The sequence below is a fragment of the Perissodus microlepis genome, chromosome 3 (assembly GCF_051167445.1).
Source record: "Perissodus microlepis isolate ML-2025 ecotype Zambia chromosome 3, ASM5116744v1, whole genome shotgun sequence".
Lineage (NCBI taxonomy): Eukaryota > Metazoa > Chordata > Actinopteri > Cichliformes > Cichlidae > Perissodus > Perissodus microlepis.
The window spans coordinates 33,843,862-33,862,286 of NC_140463.1; the positions used below are offsets into that span (position 1 = coordinate 33,843,862).

The window sequence follows — 18,425 nt, forward strand, 5'->3', positions numbered from 1 at the left end:
ACTGTCGCAAAGCCTCGCTGTCGTGAATACTGGCCGCCCACTGAAGATGGCGGCGGAGCTGCATCCGCGGAGCGGAAAGCTGATCGGCCTGTCCAACTCGAACCGAACCGCCCGTCGCAACCAGCCAGTCCAGGAGTTCAATCACGGCCTGGTGCTTAGCAAGGAGCCGCTGAGGGACCGGGATGTCTTCACCGTCCGCATTGACAAGAAGGTAAACAAACTGCAGGCCCGCTGCTGGCTCCTCTGAGCGTGTGTGAGGGCAGCGGGACGGGAGTGGAGCTGGAGGGACGAGCCGGGGGTCTGTGGCTGTCCGCGGTCTAAAGCTATTGCTGCTGCTAAGGCGGCACACACAGGGCTTGACAGTAGCCGCAGTGTTTACCGCTCCTCAGGCTTTAATTAGATACACCGACAGAGACTGGGGAGGACCGCAGGGAGCTGATAAACAGCCCGCTGTGGGCTGGATGTGATAAACGAGTCTTAGCTAACGATAGCCCGCCCGTGTTGCCTTGGTGCCGTCAGATAGCCGTGCTAATGAGCCGCTAGCAGGCTGGCCGGGGCTAGCCTTTCTGGAAGGTGCTACGAGGGCTTTGTCTGGCGCTGACAGGGACCCAATATCGTTTTATCGCGTGAAAGGATCCCACCTAAGCCGGTAAGTGCGGTTCTTTTAGGGCTTGTTTTGAAGGCTCGGTCGCCTGTCAGGCTGTCTGTCCGATAGCTAATAACACTGCAGTGTTCACGCCACACGGGGATATCGTAGTGACTCAGAGGCCATGTGTGAACAGTACACAGTGACTACACCGAGGCTGTTACCACTGTCATTAATATTAACCAGAGCCTGTGTGCTGAAAGCCTCAGCTCTGCAGCCTCCGCTCACCTCTGTGCGTATGCAAAGCGTCTGCAGACCGCTAGAACTGCTGCTCCAAAAGTGGAGCACGTAGCTGACTACTTCATGCTCTTACTCATTAATTACATGCACTCTTTCGGCTGACTTCACAACCATTTAAACACAAAATCACGGATATCATGTGTCTAACTTTACTAGACCTGCTGCTGTTAACTGTTTTCATCATCAAGTTAAGTACAGGTGATCTCTTTCCTTTCTTTTTCCTTCATTTCCAGTCAAAGTCCTGCCTCTCCCCAATCACAAGTGCAAAGACAGCTTACAGCTACAGTTCACATCCATTGATGAAGCTTAAACCAGTTTTTAATTGTGACTTTTTGCAGGTAGAGGTGGCCCAATGTTCTCTTTCCTTGAATTAGCATTTGAATTGCACTTGAATTGCATTAAGAGTGCCTGTGCACAGTGTTTACATTTCAGTTGTGGAAAACCTTCTCCGTTGTAATGGCTTCTGTCTCTGCAGTTGGCCTCCCAGCGACGCTTGCCAACAACATGGCAGCATTGGAGTCAGTGCCAAAGCCAACTGCCCCCCCCCACACGAAATGACAGTGTGTCCAGCCGTCTAAAAGCATAGCGTGTGTGCACGTAAAGCATCTGGCTTAATAGCACCTGCTGCATGCTAGATAATTATGCATCCCTGGTGGAGCTCTCAGCCTGCTAAAGGCTCTCATAAAAAGGCTCCCGCCCTGTCTTTGCATGCATTGCCAGTCTGAAAATCAATAGTTTGTCATCACGGAGCACCCGCTGGTATGTCTCTTGAGTGCTGACGTCCAGGGTGGGGGGACGTAAACACATGAGGGGGAATGAAATGATTTATTGGAACAGGACTCGGCAGGTGTTTTAGCATTTAAGGAACTGATATGATAGGATTCAGTGGAAGATCCAACTTGTGATATGGAATACTATGTCATGCATTTTGTATACTGGGAGTTACTTAAAGCTAAAATGATTAGCTGTGTTTTGTCTCGTGTGACAATATCAAGTTTTGAATTGTGCTGAATGGGATGAGCAGATCAATATAATTGGCACATTGATACTAATATCTACTTTGAAATGCCACTTTTCGTTTCTTGCTGTTACTGTTTAATTACGAGCTAACGCTAAAGTCATAGGTTTTCAAGTCTAACGTGTTTTTAAAAGCACACAAATTCAGTAAATTGTGCCACTTTGTGTTCCTCAGTCATGCCGATCTGGCTGGAAAATTTTTTATTTGTTCCCAAATAGGAGTTTGTTGTTGTGAGAATTCGCGCCCCAAAAGCTGAGCAGCTGCGTTTCCTCTCTCTAGCGGTGCTCCTCATAGGTGGTGCTTTTGAAATTGACAGGCTATGAACTTCTCTGTTTCCCTATAAAAGATGCTCTGTTGTCCCGCTTAGTGTGTATATTTGTAGCCTAGAATTATTAGTCTTTTAGAGTCGAGTCGAGTGAATGACCGGGAGGCAGACGCCTACAGGCTGCTGTTACGTAAGCGAGGGAAGGAGATGTCTGTCTCCTCCACACACACAGACCCGGTCAGCCTGAGCTACTCCCAGATTTGTTAACCCAGATACCCTGGCTGCAGTAGCACACTGCCTTAGATAGCACCTGCCACGGAGCTGAGGAAGAGGTGGGCAGGAGGAGGCTTACTGTAGTGTAAAAAGAACAAAAAAAAAAAAGGTATTGATCCCGGGGAAAGTGTCTTTGGCACAGAAGTCAGCTGCAGAAAAACATCCCAGGAGCTGGAAGGGTTTCAGTGATATGGTCACGGTTATCTCTTACACTAGAGTCCTAATGGGGGTGGGGGTGGGTTATGACTGAGCATAAAACTGAGGCTTTTATCCACCGCTGAGGTTTTTGTCAGATACCTTTCTCCTTGAGAAGCAGGTGGAGTGCAGCCAGCCAGGAGTCGAGTCCTCTTCAAGACGACGGGGGTTCGTGGCTCTGTGTCGGCAAGCATCTCCTGCGCTCAAGTGTTTTTAATCAAGACTTAAACATCAACGCCAGCTGCTGTTTACATTTTCCTTTTTCTGCTGCAGTCTCTCGTCCACGTTGTGGAGGTTAAACAAAAACGAATAATAATATTCATCTCGGCAGATCAATAAAGTATCTCGTTGTCGTCAGCTTATGGTGAGCTTCGTGTTACTGGGAAGAAACAGATGCCTCGGGCTGCCTGTTAGGCGATATGAGGCCAATGTCGTGCAAAGGCACGAGGAATTTTTGCTGTGAAACGGGGACCAACTGCGCCACGAGTTTAGGGGAAGGTGAGATCGCTGAGCTGAAGCTCAGGTGTTTGTTTTCTTCGAACGGGTTTAATCATTACACCTGGACCACAGAGCCGTCTGTGCTCTCTGCGGCTCGACTTCTTTTTATTATTTCAGTCATAAAACGGAGGAAAGCATTAGCTATGACCTCATAGTGAGAAGATCCTGAGCTTGTACCTGATTCAACTCTGTTCCTTTACTTGTGGAGTTTGCATAATCTGCCTTCAAAAGCTTGTAAAAAAATTTCCTGCCCCTGTGCCATATTTATATTATAAATGCCAAAAAACTGCCAGCAAGTTGGTGTACAAGTATACACTTAATGGGTAATAAAAAGACAAAAACATATAAACAAAACCCCTCACCCCTAACACAGCAGATAGCTGCCCCTCCCCGATCCAGAGGTTCCTTCCTGTCAAAGGGGAATTTTTCCTTCCTACAGTCGCCAAGTGTCTGATCACACAGGGTCATCTGATTGTTGACATTTCTCTAGATTATTGTAGGTAGGGCTGTGCGATATGACCAAAATCTCATATAACATGAGATATAAGAATTCTATCGTCCGATAACGATATAAATCACACAAATGTAAAATTTTCTGTAAATTCTGTGAATCTCCGGCAGCTCGACTTGCGGGAAGTGTTTCCAGCTGCGCGTCATGTAGCTGGAGTCGAGTGTTTTAACCGATGCATGAAACGATACATTTTTAGACATAAATTGTAACAGCCGCCGTTTTCTTTGTGAGTATTTATTACACGGCGTGCTGCGGGGAAAAGCCTGTTCTAACGTTTGAGTCTAAGGTTTATTTTTTAGCACCTGGCGGCTTTTTTACTTCTCATCCGTAAATAATCTGCTCTTTCACGTGATTCAGTTTATTTTGAAAAGTCTCAACAGGATCTTGAGCTTTATTGTGAAAGGTTTATGTGGAACATAAACAAGCGGACACGCGATGGTTTTACCGTCATTGTTGTTAACCACAACGCATAAAAACAGGCGCTTGTCCGTCCATAGTGTGGTTATATTAAATATAAGAGAAAGAGAGAACTTTAAGAAATTAATATAGCCACTACAGTGACCATCAAAACGATGAAAAAATATTTCCGTAAACAATTTATTTTGCGACACCACGAAACAAACAATAGTGTAAAATGAAATGATAGACTTTTTTATATCGTCATCCGATATATATCGTTATATCGAACAGCCCTAATTGTAGGGTCCATAAAGCACCTTGGGGCGACTGCTGTTGTTGTTGTTGTTATTGAATATAGAATTTAATTGAATTATTTACATACTAGCAATATTTCGTTACCTAAATAATCTTCCGATTGCTGTCAGTGCTGCTGTATCATAGCAGCACTAATCTGCACACGCACTGCAACATGCATCATTTCAACTGTGCTTTTTGTCATCAAGCTAATGGGACGTCAGACAGATGACAAATTGGACAATATGTAGGGACAAAGCTGATTACGTCCTTCTGATGTCGTGGTCAGTTGAAAGTTGTTATTTAATTTTTTTTCCTCTTCTGTTTGATCTAAATATAGAGCAGGATGTGTGAAACTCACCCTTCAGTATCAAAATGTATTTAACTTCCCATCTTGGCAGTAAGACACCGGTATTATAACAGTAATATAATGCAGCACTGGTGGTTCAGTGAGTTTTCTTCCAAGTTCATGTTCGTGCTGTTAAACATGACAGTGCAGCGACAGAGTTACTGTCAACTAATCTCTGACAAATTTTCATATTCTTCTACGCTCGCACTGTCCCGCTTTATTCTCAAAGGAGCGCTCCCTGAGCTGTGCTCGTCACCGGCAGAACGACTAAAAATAACAGCGGCGGATCATACACGACACGCCCTTTGTTTTCCATAGATATCTACTTGCAGTTTTTAGCACAGAGCTTCACTTTTTTAAGAGTAACTCCCACGGCACAACACAGCTCCACTCGGAGTCAGAGAAAAAATAATAATAATAATTTTTTACTACTTTTGTGCTTTTTCTCAATATTTGCTGTCGACTTCATAAAGCTACATGGCTCTGACGTTATTTTTGAGCGTCTTTAAATGTTTTGCTAAATGTGGGACAAAGACTCGGTCTATGGTAAGGTGTAAAATCCATACTTTGACAATTGCTTTTTTAAAAATGGATCTTTAATTAGGAGAAAGGTTAAAGGTCACACTGTGTCTCCTTTCAGGTGAACTCGTGGAGCGGTTCCATCGAAATCGGCGTGACGGCCCTGGACCCCGCCGCTCTGGACTTCCCCAGCAGCGCCACAGGCCTTAAGGGCGGCTCCTGGATCGTGTCGGGCTGCTCGGTGCTACGCGACGGCCGCTCCGTCCTGGAGGAGTATGGCCGCGACCTGGACCAGCTAGCTGAGGGCGACCGCGTGGGCATTCAGCGCAGCTCCCGCGGAGAGCTCCACCTCTGGGTTAACGGGCAGGACTGCGGCGCGGCTGCAAGCGGGCTGCCACCCAAGCTGTGGGCGGTGGTGGACCTGTACGGGAAGTGCACGCAAGTGACAGTTGTGAGCTGCGAGCCGCCACCGCCCTCCGCGGAAAGAGAGAGCGAGACATTAGAGCGGGAGGAGGAGGAGGAGGATGAGGAGGAGGAAGAGGTGCTAGTGTGTGGGGGTCGGGAGGACGCGGGGATCGCGGCACTGATGAATGTGACAGCAATGAATGGAATGATGAATGGAGATGAAGGTAAGAAGCCTTTCCTCTTTATCGCTACGGTTCTTTTTCCTTCTCTGTCTGTTGGACTGCGCTGATCTGCTGTCTCCTATCTCTGCCAGTGCCTGAGCTTAGATGCAGTCACAATAGACCAGACAAGTTCCTCAACAACCTGGAGCCCGATACTGGTAAGAACATGCCCCCCAGAACCATCAGCGGACACTTTCCAGCTGGACTGGCGCTCACAGCTGTTCTCTTCCCGTGTCTTTCAGTTCTGACGGAGCACCAGCTCTTTGACGTGTTCAACAACGCAATAGTGTCCTTTTACCGCTCCGAAGATGAGGGCGGAGGGGAGGATGGCGGAGGTGGCGGTGGTGGAGTGGGAGGAGCAGCAGGAGGAGGAAATACAGGAAGTGACTCCTCTTCCAGAAATGACAGAGGGAGCAGCAGCGGAGGAATGAACAGTGACAGCGGGACGGGGACGACAGGAGGAGGAGCGGGAAGTGCCGGGGACAGTGGAAATTCTAATAACAGCCCTGCTGGTAATGGAGGCGTGGGGCCGGGAGCTTTGACAGGCGCCATGACCACCAACGACGCGCTGCTGTTCCACGAGAAGTGCGGCACGCTGATCAAACTGAGCAACAACAACAAGACGGCGGAGCGGAGGAGACCGCTGGACGAGTTCAACAACGGCGTGGTGATGACCAACCGGCCGCTCCGACACAATGAGATGTTTGAGGTGCGTGCACGTGTTCAGGCTAACTGTTTAAATGAATGTTGACCGGTACATGAAAAGTTATTGCAGTATGTTATATGGTCGTTTTAGACCGAGCCAGAGCCTCACATGTGCCTTGCAAAAGGCCAGGCTTACTGGGATCTGTTTGAGGAAGCCAGCCGAAGGGCAGGCAATCAGAATAAAGGTTCGGCCTTAAGTGAGAGGAGGCTTTCAGTCTTTCCCCCATAAAGAAAAAATTTAATGATCTCTTAATGATGAGTTGTGACAGTTCAGTATGAAAATAACAACATGCTTTGGCAACCGTTAGAATCGTTTTTGGGCTTTTCTAAGGGTAGCTGCAGAGCCAGAGGCCACCCTCATGTTTTCCTGTACGCAAAACATCTCAGTGAAAAAACATGGAGGTCGCACAGCTGTCGAGTAGTTTGCTTTGAGTTTTATTGACGCAGAAAGAATGACGGGACTGGAAGACGTGATATTTTGCTTGTAGGACATGCACTTCATGCACGCCTCATGGTCTGCAAAGATGGTCTAACCAACAGGAATGCAGCACAGTGTAAACGTGAAAGCAGCGCAGGGTTGTTGTAATTTTGTGTTAAGCTTTGGTGCAATTCTTGTTTCCTTTTCTTTAAGAGCTGCACTGAGTTTAGGCGAATCATTTGATACAAAGATTTGCACATTAACCGGAAGTAGCACAAGGACGTGACAGCAGCATTAAGGGTTTATGAAGGTGCAATAAAATCTTTCTTTGACAGTAAAATCAATGAATAATTGTGGCAGATAATCATAATACTCTTAAAGGCTCAGTTCTAGTTCCTATAATATTAGAGAGGAGGAAGAATTTTCTTTTAGGTGAGGGGAAGGAGAGGTAAGAAAGGGGGGGCATAATTCTTGTCTCTGCTATAATCTGTAATTGCAGGAGAAAGAAAGACAGCTGGAAATGGGCAGAATACGTGCTCTTTATAGCTGCACGGAGACTAGTTAAACTAGAATTAGAGCTGAGACAAATACTTGTGAATACCAGCATTGATCTTTTATGTTTCTTCTCTGCTATCAGATCCGTATCGATAAGCTGGTGGACAAGTGGTCAGGCTCAATAGAGATAGGTGTGACCACACACAACCCCAACAACCTGGACTATCCTGCAACTATGACCAATCTGCGCTCAGGTAAGGCACGAGTAATGACACGGGGAAGTCTGTTTGTCTGTGGCAAATTACAAGGTGCTGATTGTTTCTGCTTCTTTAAGGTACAATCATGATGAGCGGCTGTGGGATATTAACCAACGGAAAAGGAACCCGCAGGGAATACTGTGAATTCAGCCTCGACGAACTTCAGGTGAAGCACGTGAACACATGCGTAAACATCTCATTTAGTCTTTTTCTAGTAAATCTGACTTTACTTTCTCCGTTATCGACTTTTAGGAGGGAGATCACATAGGGTTGATGCGCAAAGCCAGTGGAGCGCTTCATTTTTACATCAATGGCATCGATCAAGGTGAGACGGATCACAGCCTTTGATGAGGAGAAAGAAGTCCGGTCCAGGACTTTGAAGCTGCAGCCACAATATGGTGGTTATGAATGAGTGAGAGATGTAGCCAGTAACCACAAAGCAGTTCATCTGGTGGTGGAGATTTCTTTTAGATATTTACACCGATCAAGGATAACATTTTGACCACCTGCCTCATATTGTGTTAGCCCGTGCTTTAGTGCCAAAACAGCCCTGACGCATCAAGGTCCAGGCCACCTTCTTTTATTGCTCCGTGGTCCCGTTCTGATGCTCACATGCTCTTTGTCGGTGCTTTCGGTGGTGGGCAGGGGTCAGCATGGACATCTTGACATGTCTGCAGCTATGCAGCCCCCTACACAACAAACTGTGATGCATGTGCAATCTGACAGCTCTCTGCCAGAACCAAAATTAAATTTTTAGGAAATCTGAATACAGCAGCTCGTCTGTTTGATCAGACCACACCGGCCGGCCTTGACTCCCTACATGCATCAGTGAGCCTCGGCCTATCGTGACCCTGTCGCTGGTTCACCACGGTTCCTTCCTTGGATCGCTGCAGACCAGGAACAGCCCACAAGAGCTGCAGTGTTGGAGATGCGCTGACCGAGTTTAGCCAAACCCCTCAATTCCTCACACTTGTACATTTCTCCTGTTTCTAACACATCAACTTTGATGACAAAACGTCCACTTGCTCAATCATATATCCCACCCACTAACAGGTGCCATGATGAAGAGATAATCAGTGTTATTTACTTCACCTGTCAGTAGCCATAATGTTATGCCTGATCGATGTAAATATGTTTTAGCTCCTGTGTTATTCTCGGCTGTTCATCTCTGTATCTGCACATGTATTAAGATGTGTCTGAAGATGTAATCGTAGAATCCACACTTGGATGAAGTAATGAGTGTAAAGACTTTTTTTTTAAGTACTCCTGTTCTTGCTTTGTTTCTCCCAGGCGTCGCAGCAGCTCAGACCCCCAACGTGGTTTACGGCGTGGTCGACCTCTACGGCATGGCTGTCAAAGTCACAATAGTCCACAACCACAATCACAGCGACCGCCTCAGACGCAACAACGCCATCATGAGAGCGCTGTCCCCCGACGTGGGCCGACCCCGGACAACTCTCTCCGTCACCCCGGACGCAGAGCTGCCCGACCGACTGCTCTTTCACCCTAACTGTGGCCAGAAGGCCGCCATCATCAGCGATGGCAGGACAGCGCTGCGACCTCAGTGAGTTGTCCTTTCTGCTACTTCATGTTAACCTCGTGATCTGAAAATACTTGTTACGGGTAATGCACACAACTACACCGCGTTCCAAATTATTATGCAAATTATATTTTTCTTTGATTTTCCTAAATAGTTGATTCAAATGACAGCATCATTTTCAAGTCATCAAGCATTAGAGTATAATTCAAATGTCTTAACAGGTCAAGTTACATATTAACATAGGACCCCTTATTTGATAGCAGTTCACAGTTCTTGCACCCATGGAACTTGTGAGTTTTTGGAGAGTTTCTGCTTGAATGTCTTTGCAGGATGTCAGAATAGCCTCCCAGAGCTGCTGTTTGGATGTGAACTGCCTCCCACCCTCATAGTTTTTTGCTTGAAGATGCTCCAAAGGTTCTCAATAGGATTGAGATTAGGGGAGGATGGGGGCCACACCATGACTTTCTCTCCTTTTATGCTGATAGCAGCCAAGAATGCAGAGGTATTCCTTGCAGCATGAGATGGTGCATTGTCTTGCATGAAGATGATTTTGTTGCGGAAAGCAGTGTTCTTCTTTTTCTACCGTGGAAGAAAGTGGTCAGTCAGAAAAGCCACATACTTTGCAGTGGCCATTTCCACACCTTCAGGGACCCTAAAGGGCCGACCAGCTCTCTCCCCGTGATTCCGGCTCAAAACATGACTCCACCACCTCCTTGCTGATGTCACAGCCTTGTTGGGACATGGTGGCCGTCCACCAACCGTCCACCACTGCATCCATCTGGACCATCCAGGGTTGAATGGCACTCATCAGTGAACAAGACTGTTTGAAAACTAGTCTTCATGTAGTTCTGGGCCCACTGCAGCCGTTTCTGCTGTGAGCATTGGTTAGGGGTGGCCAAATATAAGGTTTATGCACAACAGCAAGTCTCTGGAGGGTCCTACACCTTGATGTTCGCAGGGCTCCAGAGACACCAGCAGCTTCAAATATCTGTTTGCTGCTTTGTAATGGCCTTTTAGCAGCTGTCCCCCTAGTCTGATGTATTTGTCTGGCAGAAACCTTCCACATTGTCCCTTTATCCACACCAACCCATTAGGGGTGCAACGATACTCGTATCGATATTGAACCGTTCGATACAGTGCTTTCCTTTCGGTACGCATATGTATGAACAATACAAAATTTTTAATTTATTTTATCAACTTTCCTTCTGACGATGCTGTCTGTGTTGAGCGCTCAGTGGATCTGCGCTCGACAGTGCAGCCTAGGCGGAGTAGTCGAACACAGATTCACTGAGCGCAGGGCGAGCTAGCGAGACAGAAGTTAAGCTCTCCTTGCAACATGGCAAATTGAACCTCCCCCACCCTCATTCAGATGTGGCGTTTGGAACTATTTTGGTTTTCATGTGACGTATGACCCTGAAGTCATGGACAAAAGTAAAACAGTATGTCGGATGTGCCACGCAATGCTCAATTACATTGGTGGGAACTAGTGCGTTAGCGCAGTTAGCTCGTTAACGTGTTGGCCGTCCAGCCCCACGCACGGGGCGATCCGCGGTAGCTCGTTAACGGAGATTTGCCGTGTTGTGGCGTTAACGTCATTTCAACGAGATTAACGCTGACAGCACTAGTGGGAACACAACGAATATGACTGCACATTTACTCCGACATCATCCTAGTGCAAAGACAAGTGGAAGCTAGAGATGGCACGATACCACTTTTTTATGTCCGATACCGATACCGATATCATAAATTTGGATATCTGCCAATACCGATATGAATCCGATATAGTGTTTTTTAATCAACAAAACTGTTTTTTTAAATATCTTGCTGCATTTTGTATAAGTTCATACTCAAGTTTAAAACAACAACTACACTAAAGCTATTCTGTTATACCTGTATGCAAAAAAAAATATTTCATAGTTCAGCAATACTGATCAATCTAATAAACTTAAACCTACTCCATCCTCCCTATTCTGGTATTTTAAAGAGTACTTAGCGTAAATATTAAGCAACCTAACTAATAGGGTTCCAACTCCCAGCAACAACAAAAATAAATAAATAAAAAATAGGGAACCACCCCTCACCCTCCACCTCATGATGCTTAATCGACGTAATCAACCTTAATTTGATGCAGTGTGAAAAAAAATGCACAGAAATCAATTATTTTTCAAGAAATATTAAATAGATTCAACATCTTTCTTCAACAAAATTGCAGACTGCACAGATGGTGCCTTCCCAAAGGAAAAAGTACTATAGCTTACTAGGGTATATATATTAGACTTAATAGTTACTATATACAGTAATGGACTTCTATTCATTTTACATCAAATTAAAACTTTGGGTGTCAGATAAGTATTTATTAAAAGCTAGACATTTTAAATGAGAATAAGAAAGAAAAGTATGTCTTTGTGCCCCCTTTTCCCTGTTCATGCCCTATCGGCCCCCCTGGCTAAACTTTGCTAGATCCGCCCCTGCACAGTTACCAGCGTCAGCTATGTAGAAAAAGATCCTGGTGTAGAAAGTAATATTAAATAAATTCTAACAACAGCTTATCAAGCTTAAACGTGCTGCTGTTGTTTATCCACTGGTTTCCTCTTTCTGGTGCAAAGTGGGCCAAAAACAAACAAGAGAGACGGACTCGCGACAGAAAAGCCGATCAGCTGATCATTGATCAGTTTCATGATTGAAGTAGCAGCAAGAGGAGGCATTCGCTCCATATATCGTTTGTTAAGCTTAACGCAGGAATGGTTTACAAACATTCAGAGATGAACTTACACACTTGCTTTACTTCTCTCGGGGATAACTTTGTCGGAGATGAAATGCCGGGTTGCTAGCGAAGCTCCAAATGCTATCCAGACCACCGACAGGTCCCGCATGCCACAGCCGCTCTATCACGTGATGCATACTGCTCCCACGTGCTAACGTTCTGAGGCTAGTTACGGGGTGTTGCAAGTTTTGTGAGGTGCTTTCGTGATATTTAATGGATCGGATTACATTTTTTATTTTTCTCCGATATCCGATCCAGTAATTTAGGTCCGTATCGGACCGATACCGATACGTAATATCGGATCGGTCCATCTCTAGTGGAAGCAGACAAAAACAACAAGCAGGCATGCTACAAACTTTACCCGAGTCATTTACACAGCCGTTAGCACATGATTCTCCTTATGGGGACCTGATATGTTTAATATGCTGCTGAGAATATAGCCCAGAAGAAGCGTATAGTATAGCTTTTAATAAACTCTCTTTTCCAAAGATGAGTGATTCCTCAATCAGATAGATTTATTTTTTTATTACTTTGTTGTTTCAGCAACATTAAATTTAAAAACTGTACCTTTGAGTTAAAATATATATTTATAATTTTAATAAATGACAAATTAAAAAGGCATGAACATTTTTTTTTTTTGTATCGAAAAAATATCGAACCGTGACACCAAAGTATCGAACCGAACCGTGAATTTTGTGTATCGTTGCACCCCTAGAACCCATGTGTGCTCTGACTTAGGCACAAATCTCCTAACATTATGCTGATCACGCTTAAGTTTTCGTGAAATATCTAAGGTTTTCATTACGTGTCCAAGTCATTCAACTATTTCACGCTTTTCAGCAACAGAGAGATCCTTTTCTTTCCCATATTGCTTGAAAATGCTGGTCTGCATCCTTCTTTAGTGGTTTTTCCTTTAATTGGGCTCAAACCAATGTGTCCAAGATTGATTTCAGTGATCCAAAGAGACACAATTCCATACATGACTTTAATTGACAAACAACTTATTTAATCACTTAAACACAATTTGCATAATAATTTGGAACGTGGTGTAAATATGTTCTTGCGGCTCAATATTTTTAGTGTTTACTCATCTTCACACTAATCTTTGCTGCAAAAGCTCCTAAAACCTCTGAACAACACGCAGATTACCTGCTTGTCCTCTGCTGTATTTTTCATAAGTACTTGTGAAGAAAATTGATATAGTACTGCAGTATTTCAATCACAGAACAGTGATGGAGTGTAAACAGTGCCACTTTTACAGCGCCACTGACGACTTCAATCACGGCGTGGTCCTGAGCAGCCGGCCGCTGCGCTCCAATGAGGTGTTCCAGGTTCGCATAGACAAAATGGTGGACAAGTGGGCGGGTTCCATTGAAATAGGCGTCACAACGCACAACCCCGCCTACCTGCAGCTGCCCTCCACCATGACAAACCTGCGCTCAGGTGAGATGAGATGGAGCAGCTTTTGTAGTTTGGATAACTTGCTGTGCCGGGGTTACTGATCCCACTGGGGATGTTTTCCAGGCACGTGGATGATGACGGGGAACGGTGTTATGCACAACGGAACGACTATACTGGATGAGTATGGACACAACCTGGACCGACTCAAGGTTAGTGGTAATAATGTTTTTTTTAATTAATATTTTAAACATGACTGTTTGTTTTGTTTTTAATGCATTTTTCTTGTTCCAGGCCGGTGACACAGTCGGTGTGGTGCGTAAAGAAGATGGCAGCCTTCATTTCTTTGTGAACGGCGTGGCTCAGGGCCCGGCAGCTTGGAATGTTCCCCCCAGTGTCTATGCCGTGGTGGATCTCTACGGCCAGGCTGCACAGGCCACCATCATGGACGACATGGGTAAGACAGGAGAGCACGAGAACTAAGAAATGTCTTTAAAAAGAAAATATTATCATCAGAGTTATTTTTCTCTGCTTCTTTCTCTCTCAGTAGACCTCCCTCCTCTTCCAGAGGACAGCTCCGAGGGACCCACAGCCATGTCCCCTGGGAGTCCTTGCTCAGTAGGCGGAGCCACCACAACCTCCGACTTGCGTTTCCACCACCTACATGGCACCAATGCTGTCATCACCAACGGGGGGCGCACCGCCCTGCGTCAGAACTGCCGCAGCGAGTTCAACGATGCTATTGTCATCTCCAACAGGTGAAACACGTGACGTCAAAGTGACCTGTAGTGACTCTTAATCCATCCATGGAAGATTGTGCTTTATATAAAAAAATAAATCTTAATCCTGCAATCTTTCTAACAGCCAGCAGGGGGCAGCACCCGTTTGATTATATAGAAGTTTATAAGGAAATTGCTTCGCTCCTCTCTTGATCTGTGACCTCAGAACAAAACATTTCTCACTCTCAATCACTAGTTTTCTGTTTTGTTCAACAAAACGTGCACATTTTGTAAATTATCAACCCAGCAAGAGTTAAACAGACAGTAGAGCCATGTTGGTTTAGAGTGGGGCTCCTGTATGATTGACTGTGTTGCTCCCGTATGAGTGTGCAGTGTCTGTAGGTTTGTCCACCACTTGTCACATCTGGTTTCAAAACACCAAGATGAAACCAGTGATGGTGCTGTCCATCTTCTTATACAGTCTATGCTTAAAGACTATCCACCTCTTATTCACAAGAGATGGGTGGTGTCACCATGTTTGATTTGCTCATTAGGTGAAGGTGTAAAGCATTTCTCTGTGGAGCCGCTAACATTCCTCTGTGATGTCTTAAACTGCTGCAGGTGCCTTCGGGACGGAGAGCTGTTTGAAATCGTGATCCAGAAGATGGTGGACCGCTGGTCGGGTTCGATAGAAGCCGGTGAGATGTTTGCCATGTGTCCAGCAGCAGGTCACTTCACACTAGAGCAGCAAAAAAACAAAAGTGTTCCTCTCCTCGTCTTCCCGTGTTTAGGAGTGACAGCCATCAGACCAGAGGAGCTGGAGTTTCCAAACACCATGACAGACATCGACTATGACACGTGGATGCTCAGGTACCGATGCTGTATGCCAATGTGATGTCATCTTGAAACTAATGTCTGTGCTTTATTAAGAAGGACTCAGTGTATGTGTGCTCAGCATGACCAATGCAGATGTGCACGTTCCCAGTTTTCTCTTTTTAACCTATTAAAACTGGTGTACAGAGAAAATAATTGTTGGAAAGTCAAAATATTTTTCCAGAACTTTTTTTTTTTGTGGAAAAATGTAAAATTTTGGTTTCAACCGACATTTTTTTTCTCTTTCTGCTTTCCTCACAGTGGGACGGCCATCATGCAGGATGGCAACACAATGCGCAACAACTACGGCTGCGATCTGGACTCCCTGACGACGGGCTCGCGGATCGGGATGATGCGCTCAGCCAGCGGAGACCTCCACTATTATATCAACGGTGTCGACCAAGGTGTCGCCTGCTCTGGCCTCCCACCAGGTAGGAAATTGTACGAGTTGGAGAACTTGACTGAAGCAACACATACCATTACTACTACTTCCTCTTCTTTGGACTACTTCCTCTAAATCAGTCACACTTTCCCTCTGCACATCCTCCTTCACTACATCCACGAACTTCCTCTGAAGTCTTCCTCTTTTCCTCCTGCATGGCAGCTTCATCATTCTTTGTCCAGTATGTCCACCATCCCTCCTCTGCACATGTCCAAACCATCTCAGCCTGAGCTGTCACTCCGATGTACTCATTTCTAATCTTGTCCGTTCTGCTCACGCCCGATGAAAATATCATTTTCAGCTCGGCCTTCTGTCTTTTTGTCAGTGCCACCGTCAAACCATACATACTTCTGCTTCTGCTGCCTTTCATTCTGCCACAGGGTTGAGATGGATTATGGTAAAGGCGTCTGAATAACAGATGTGTGTGTCTGACTCTTTCAGAGGTGTATGCTGTGATCGATCTGTACGGTCAGTGCGTTCAGGTGTCCATCACCAGCTCATCGGGCCCGCTAGACAACAGCCTCTGCACCAGCAACATCACAGAGAAGAGCTTCCCCATCCACTCACCAGGTAAATGTCAGGATCCTTACTTAGTACCAAAAGCAAAATGAGTAGAAATGACAGGTGGTTCAAGAGTTTTGCACAGCAGTGCATATTTCAAAATGGAAGAAAAAGACGAAACTATTGCTTGTTCTCAGACTCTGATGTGTTTGTTCTTTATTCCGTGTGATTGCAGTGGCAGGTGTTGCCCACCGGCTCCACAGCAAACACGGTAAGAACGTGGTGCTGCTCGGCGAGGGGTGCCAGGCCGTCCGAGTCGGAGGTTACGCTCACGGCATCGCGTTCAGCGCAAAGGAGCTCAAAACGGATGAGCTGTTTGAGGTGAGGAAGAGGTCACGGTGACCAGATATTTCAGAGATGGCGGGAATGATTTGCAACATTTGAAATGCTTAAAAATAGAAAGAAAAGGTTTGAGTTCTGCATTTAATCCTCTCCTGCTCCTCTCTCCCTGCAGGTGAGGATAGATGAGGTGGATGAGCAGTGGTGCGGCTCGCTGCATATCGGCCTGACCACGCTGGCTCCTCTGGAGCTGCCATCCTGCCCGCTGTCAGGTCTCTCCCCCTCCCTCCCGCAGCTCCGCACCAAGGTCACCTGGCTGCTCTGCGGCTCCGAGGTCCGTCGCAACGGCGTGCTGCAGCGGCAGAACTACGGCTGCTCACTGGACCGGCTGATGGTAAGCCACGCACACACACCCTCCTCCCCCGCCGGCTCTCTGAGCTGTGCATTGAAGCTCTTCACGGATACCTGTAAGCGGCGCTTCAAGTAACTCATTACATTTTAAGGATTTAGTTGAAGATCAAATTAAAGACCCTTAAACCTCTTGACTTAAGAGATTCTCACAGCCTCTCAGAGAAGCTTAGAAGAATCTGCTTCTTTGTCTCCTGCACGCTCACATTTGTCTTTTTTATTTTGTGTTGTTTTGTTTTTTTAAAATTGGAGAACCACTTTTAAAAAATACAAATTTTAAAGGCACCGTCTAAATAGCTGGATCAAGGGCTTCTCACTGTTCACTAATGATTAATATTTAACATTATCTGTCCATCATTTGAAATTGACCCCAGTGTATAAAAACCTGCAGACTTAAACACGAGCACCCAGGCTCTTAATCTTCAAGTTAAAATGCAAATCCTGAATAGTTTGGAGCTGAATACTAATCGGCTTACTCCATCAGTCTTCGGGCTTTTTGATTTAAATATTGATTCATTTTCTTAATGCAAAGAAATGCTGTGATTCCTTTGTGTTGTTTATCTGCTGTGGCTGAAAAAAGCTTTAAAACAGAGTGGAAACTAATGTTTTGAGACTTTTTCTAAATGTCTCTTATCTTTAAAATGTCTTGAAGCTAAAAACCAGACGAACAGCAGCAGTGCGTCATCACTGCACGTCACTTGGTGTTAATTGTGTCGTGACACAGGCGACGTTAAACCCGGATTTGTGTTTTCAGGTTGGGAACCGCGTCGGGGTGAAGAGGTGCAACGACGACACCATGCACATCTTCATCGACGGAGAAGACATGGGGCCTGCCGCGACAGCCGTAGCCAAGGTAACCACCGCTCACTCTGACTCTCATCAGTGATGTCGGTCTGCGATGCCACTCAGCGCCTCTTTCCTGCTCCTTGCAGAACGTTTATGCAGTTTTGGACCTGTACGGGCGGATAACGGCGGCGTCCATCGTCAGCTCCTCGCTAACGGAGGACGTGGAGAGCGTTAAGGCGCCCTCGCTCTCCTCAGACAGCTGCAGCGAGGGAGAGGAGGACAGCACTCCCGTCAGAGAGGTATGAAGGATATTTAAGAGGTACCCTCCGCCTGTTCGATTTTTAGAGAGAAAGTCTGACTCTCTGTTGCCATCTTCAGGCCGAGAGCGAACCGTGCGTGCTGGTGCCCACTGTCATGGCGTTCCTGGAGAATCACGGCAAAAACATCCAGCTGTCCAATCAGAACCTGACAGCAGCCAGAGTGTCGAGCTACAACCAGGGCCTGCTGGTCACCGCCCAGCCGCTGGCTCGTCAGCAGCTGTTCCAGGTAAGAGTAAGGCTTAACGTAATCATTCGGATCCTCCGAGCGATCGCTTCGATTTCGGGGGTACCGTCTTAAACCATCGCTGTTTTTGCCCACCAGTTTCACATCGACCGTCTGAACCCGTCATGGACGTCGTCGCTGTCTTTAGGGGTGATTGGTCACTCCCCCGACCGGCTTAACTTCCCCTCCACAGCGTGCTGTCTGAAGCGCTCAGCCTGGCTCCTGCAGCGAGACTCTGTCTTCCACAACTCCCTGAAGGTGTGCACTGAGATCACACAGATCTGTCATCGGGGAGGATATTGATTTATTTTTTTTTTTCTGTCTTACATGAGAGAGTCTGTTCGCACTGACCCTCAAATTTGACTTCCTTCACTTTCACTGCTTCACTTGTCTCCCCCTTTTTT

General features: G+C 46.0%; 1 protein-coding gene across 2 annotated transcripts in view; it reads left to right on the forward strand.

The window, feature by feature from the left end:
* Nucleotides 1-18,425, forward strand: part of neurl4 (neuralized E3 ubiquitin protein ligase 4) — a 22,981-nt gene continuing 4,556 nt past the window's right edge. Inside the window, exons 1-22 of one of the 2 annotated variants that reach the window (XM_084924119.1) lie at nucleotides 1-211; nucleotides 5,329-5,836; nucleotides 5,926-5,991; nucleotides 6,076-6,542; nucleotides 7,594-7,705; nucleotides 7,786-7,874; nucleotides 7,961-8,033; nucleotides 8,999-9,272; nucleotides 13,274-13,455; nucleotides 13,537-13,622; nucleotides 13,705-13,867; nucleotides 13,958-14,168; nucleotides 14,751-14,827; nucleotides 14,921-14,999; nucleotides 15,264-15,433; nucleotides 15,886-16,014; nucleotides 16,181-16,326; nucleotides 16,460-16,678; nucleotides 17,447-17,545; nucleotides 17,625-17,777; nucleotides 17,857-18,024; nucleotides 18,121-18,279. In XM_084924119.1, the coding sequence (XP_084780245.1) occupies nucleotides 47-211; nucleotides 5,329-5,836; nucleotides 5,926-5,991; nucleotides 6,076-6,542; nucleotides 7,594-7,705; nucleotides 7,786-7,874; nucleotides 7,961-8,033; nucleotides 8,999-9,272; nucleotides 13,274-13,455; nucleotides 13,537-13,622; nucleotides 13,705-13,867; nucleotides 13,958-14,168; nucleotides 14,751-14,827; nucleotides 14,921-14,999; nucleotides 15,264-15,433; nucleotides 15,886-16,014; nucleotides 16,181-16,326; nucleotides 16,460-16,678; nucleotides 17,447-17,545; nucleotides 17,625-17,777; nucleotides 17,857-18,024; nucleotides 18,121-18,279 (3,795 nt within the window). In that variant the 5' untranslated portion in view covers nucleotides 1-46. The remainder of the gene's footprint in view (nucleotides 212-5,328; nucleotides 5,837-5,925; nucleotides 5,992-6,075; nucleotides 6,543-7,593; nucleotides 7,706-7,785; nucleotides 7,875-7,960; nucleotides 8,034-8,998; nucleotides 9,273-13,273; nucleotides 13,456-13,536; nucleotides 13,623-13,704; nucleotides 13,868-13,957; nucleotides 14,169-14,750; nucleotides 14,828-14,920; nucleotides 15,000-15,263; nucleotides 15,434-15,885; nucleotides 16,015-16,180; nucleotides 16,327-16,459; nucleotides 16,679-17,446; nucleotides 17,546-17,624; nucleotides 17,778-17,856; nucleotides 18,025-18,120; nucleotides 18,280-18,425) is intronic. The other variant, XM_084924120.1, reaches the window with a different exon arrangement.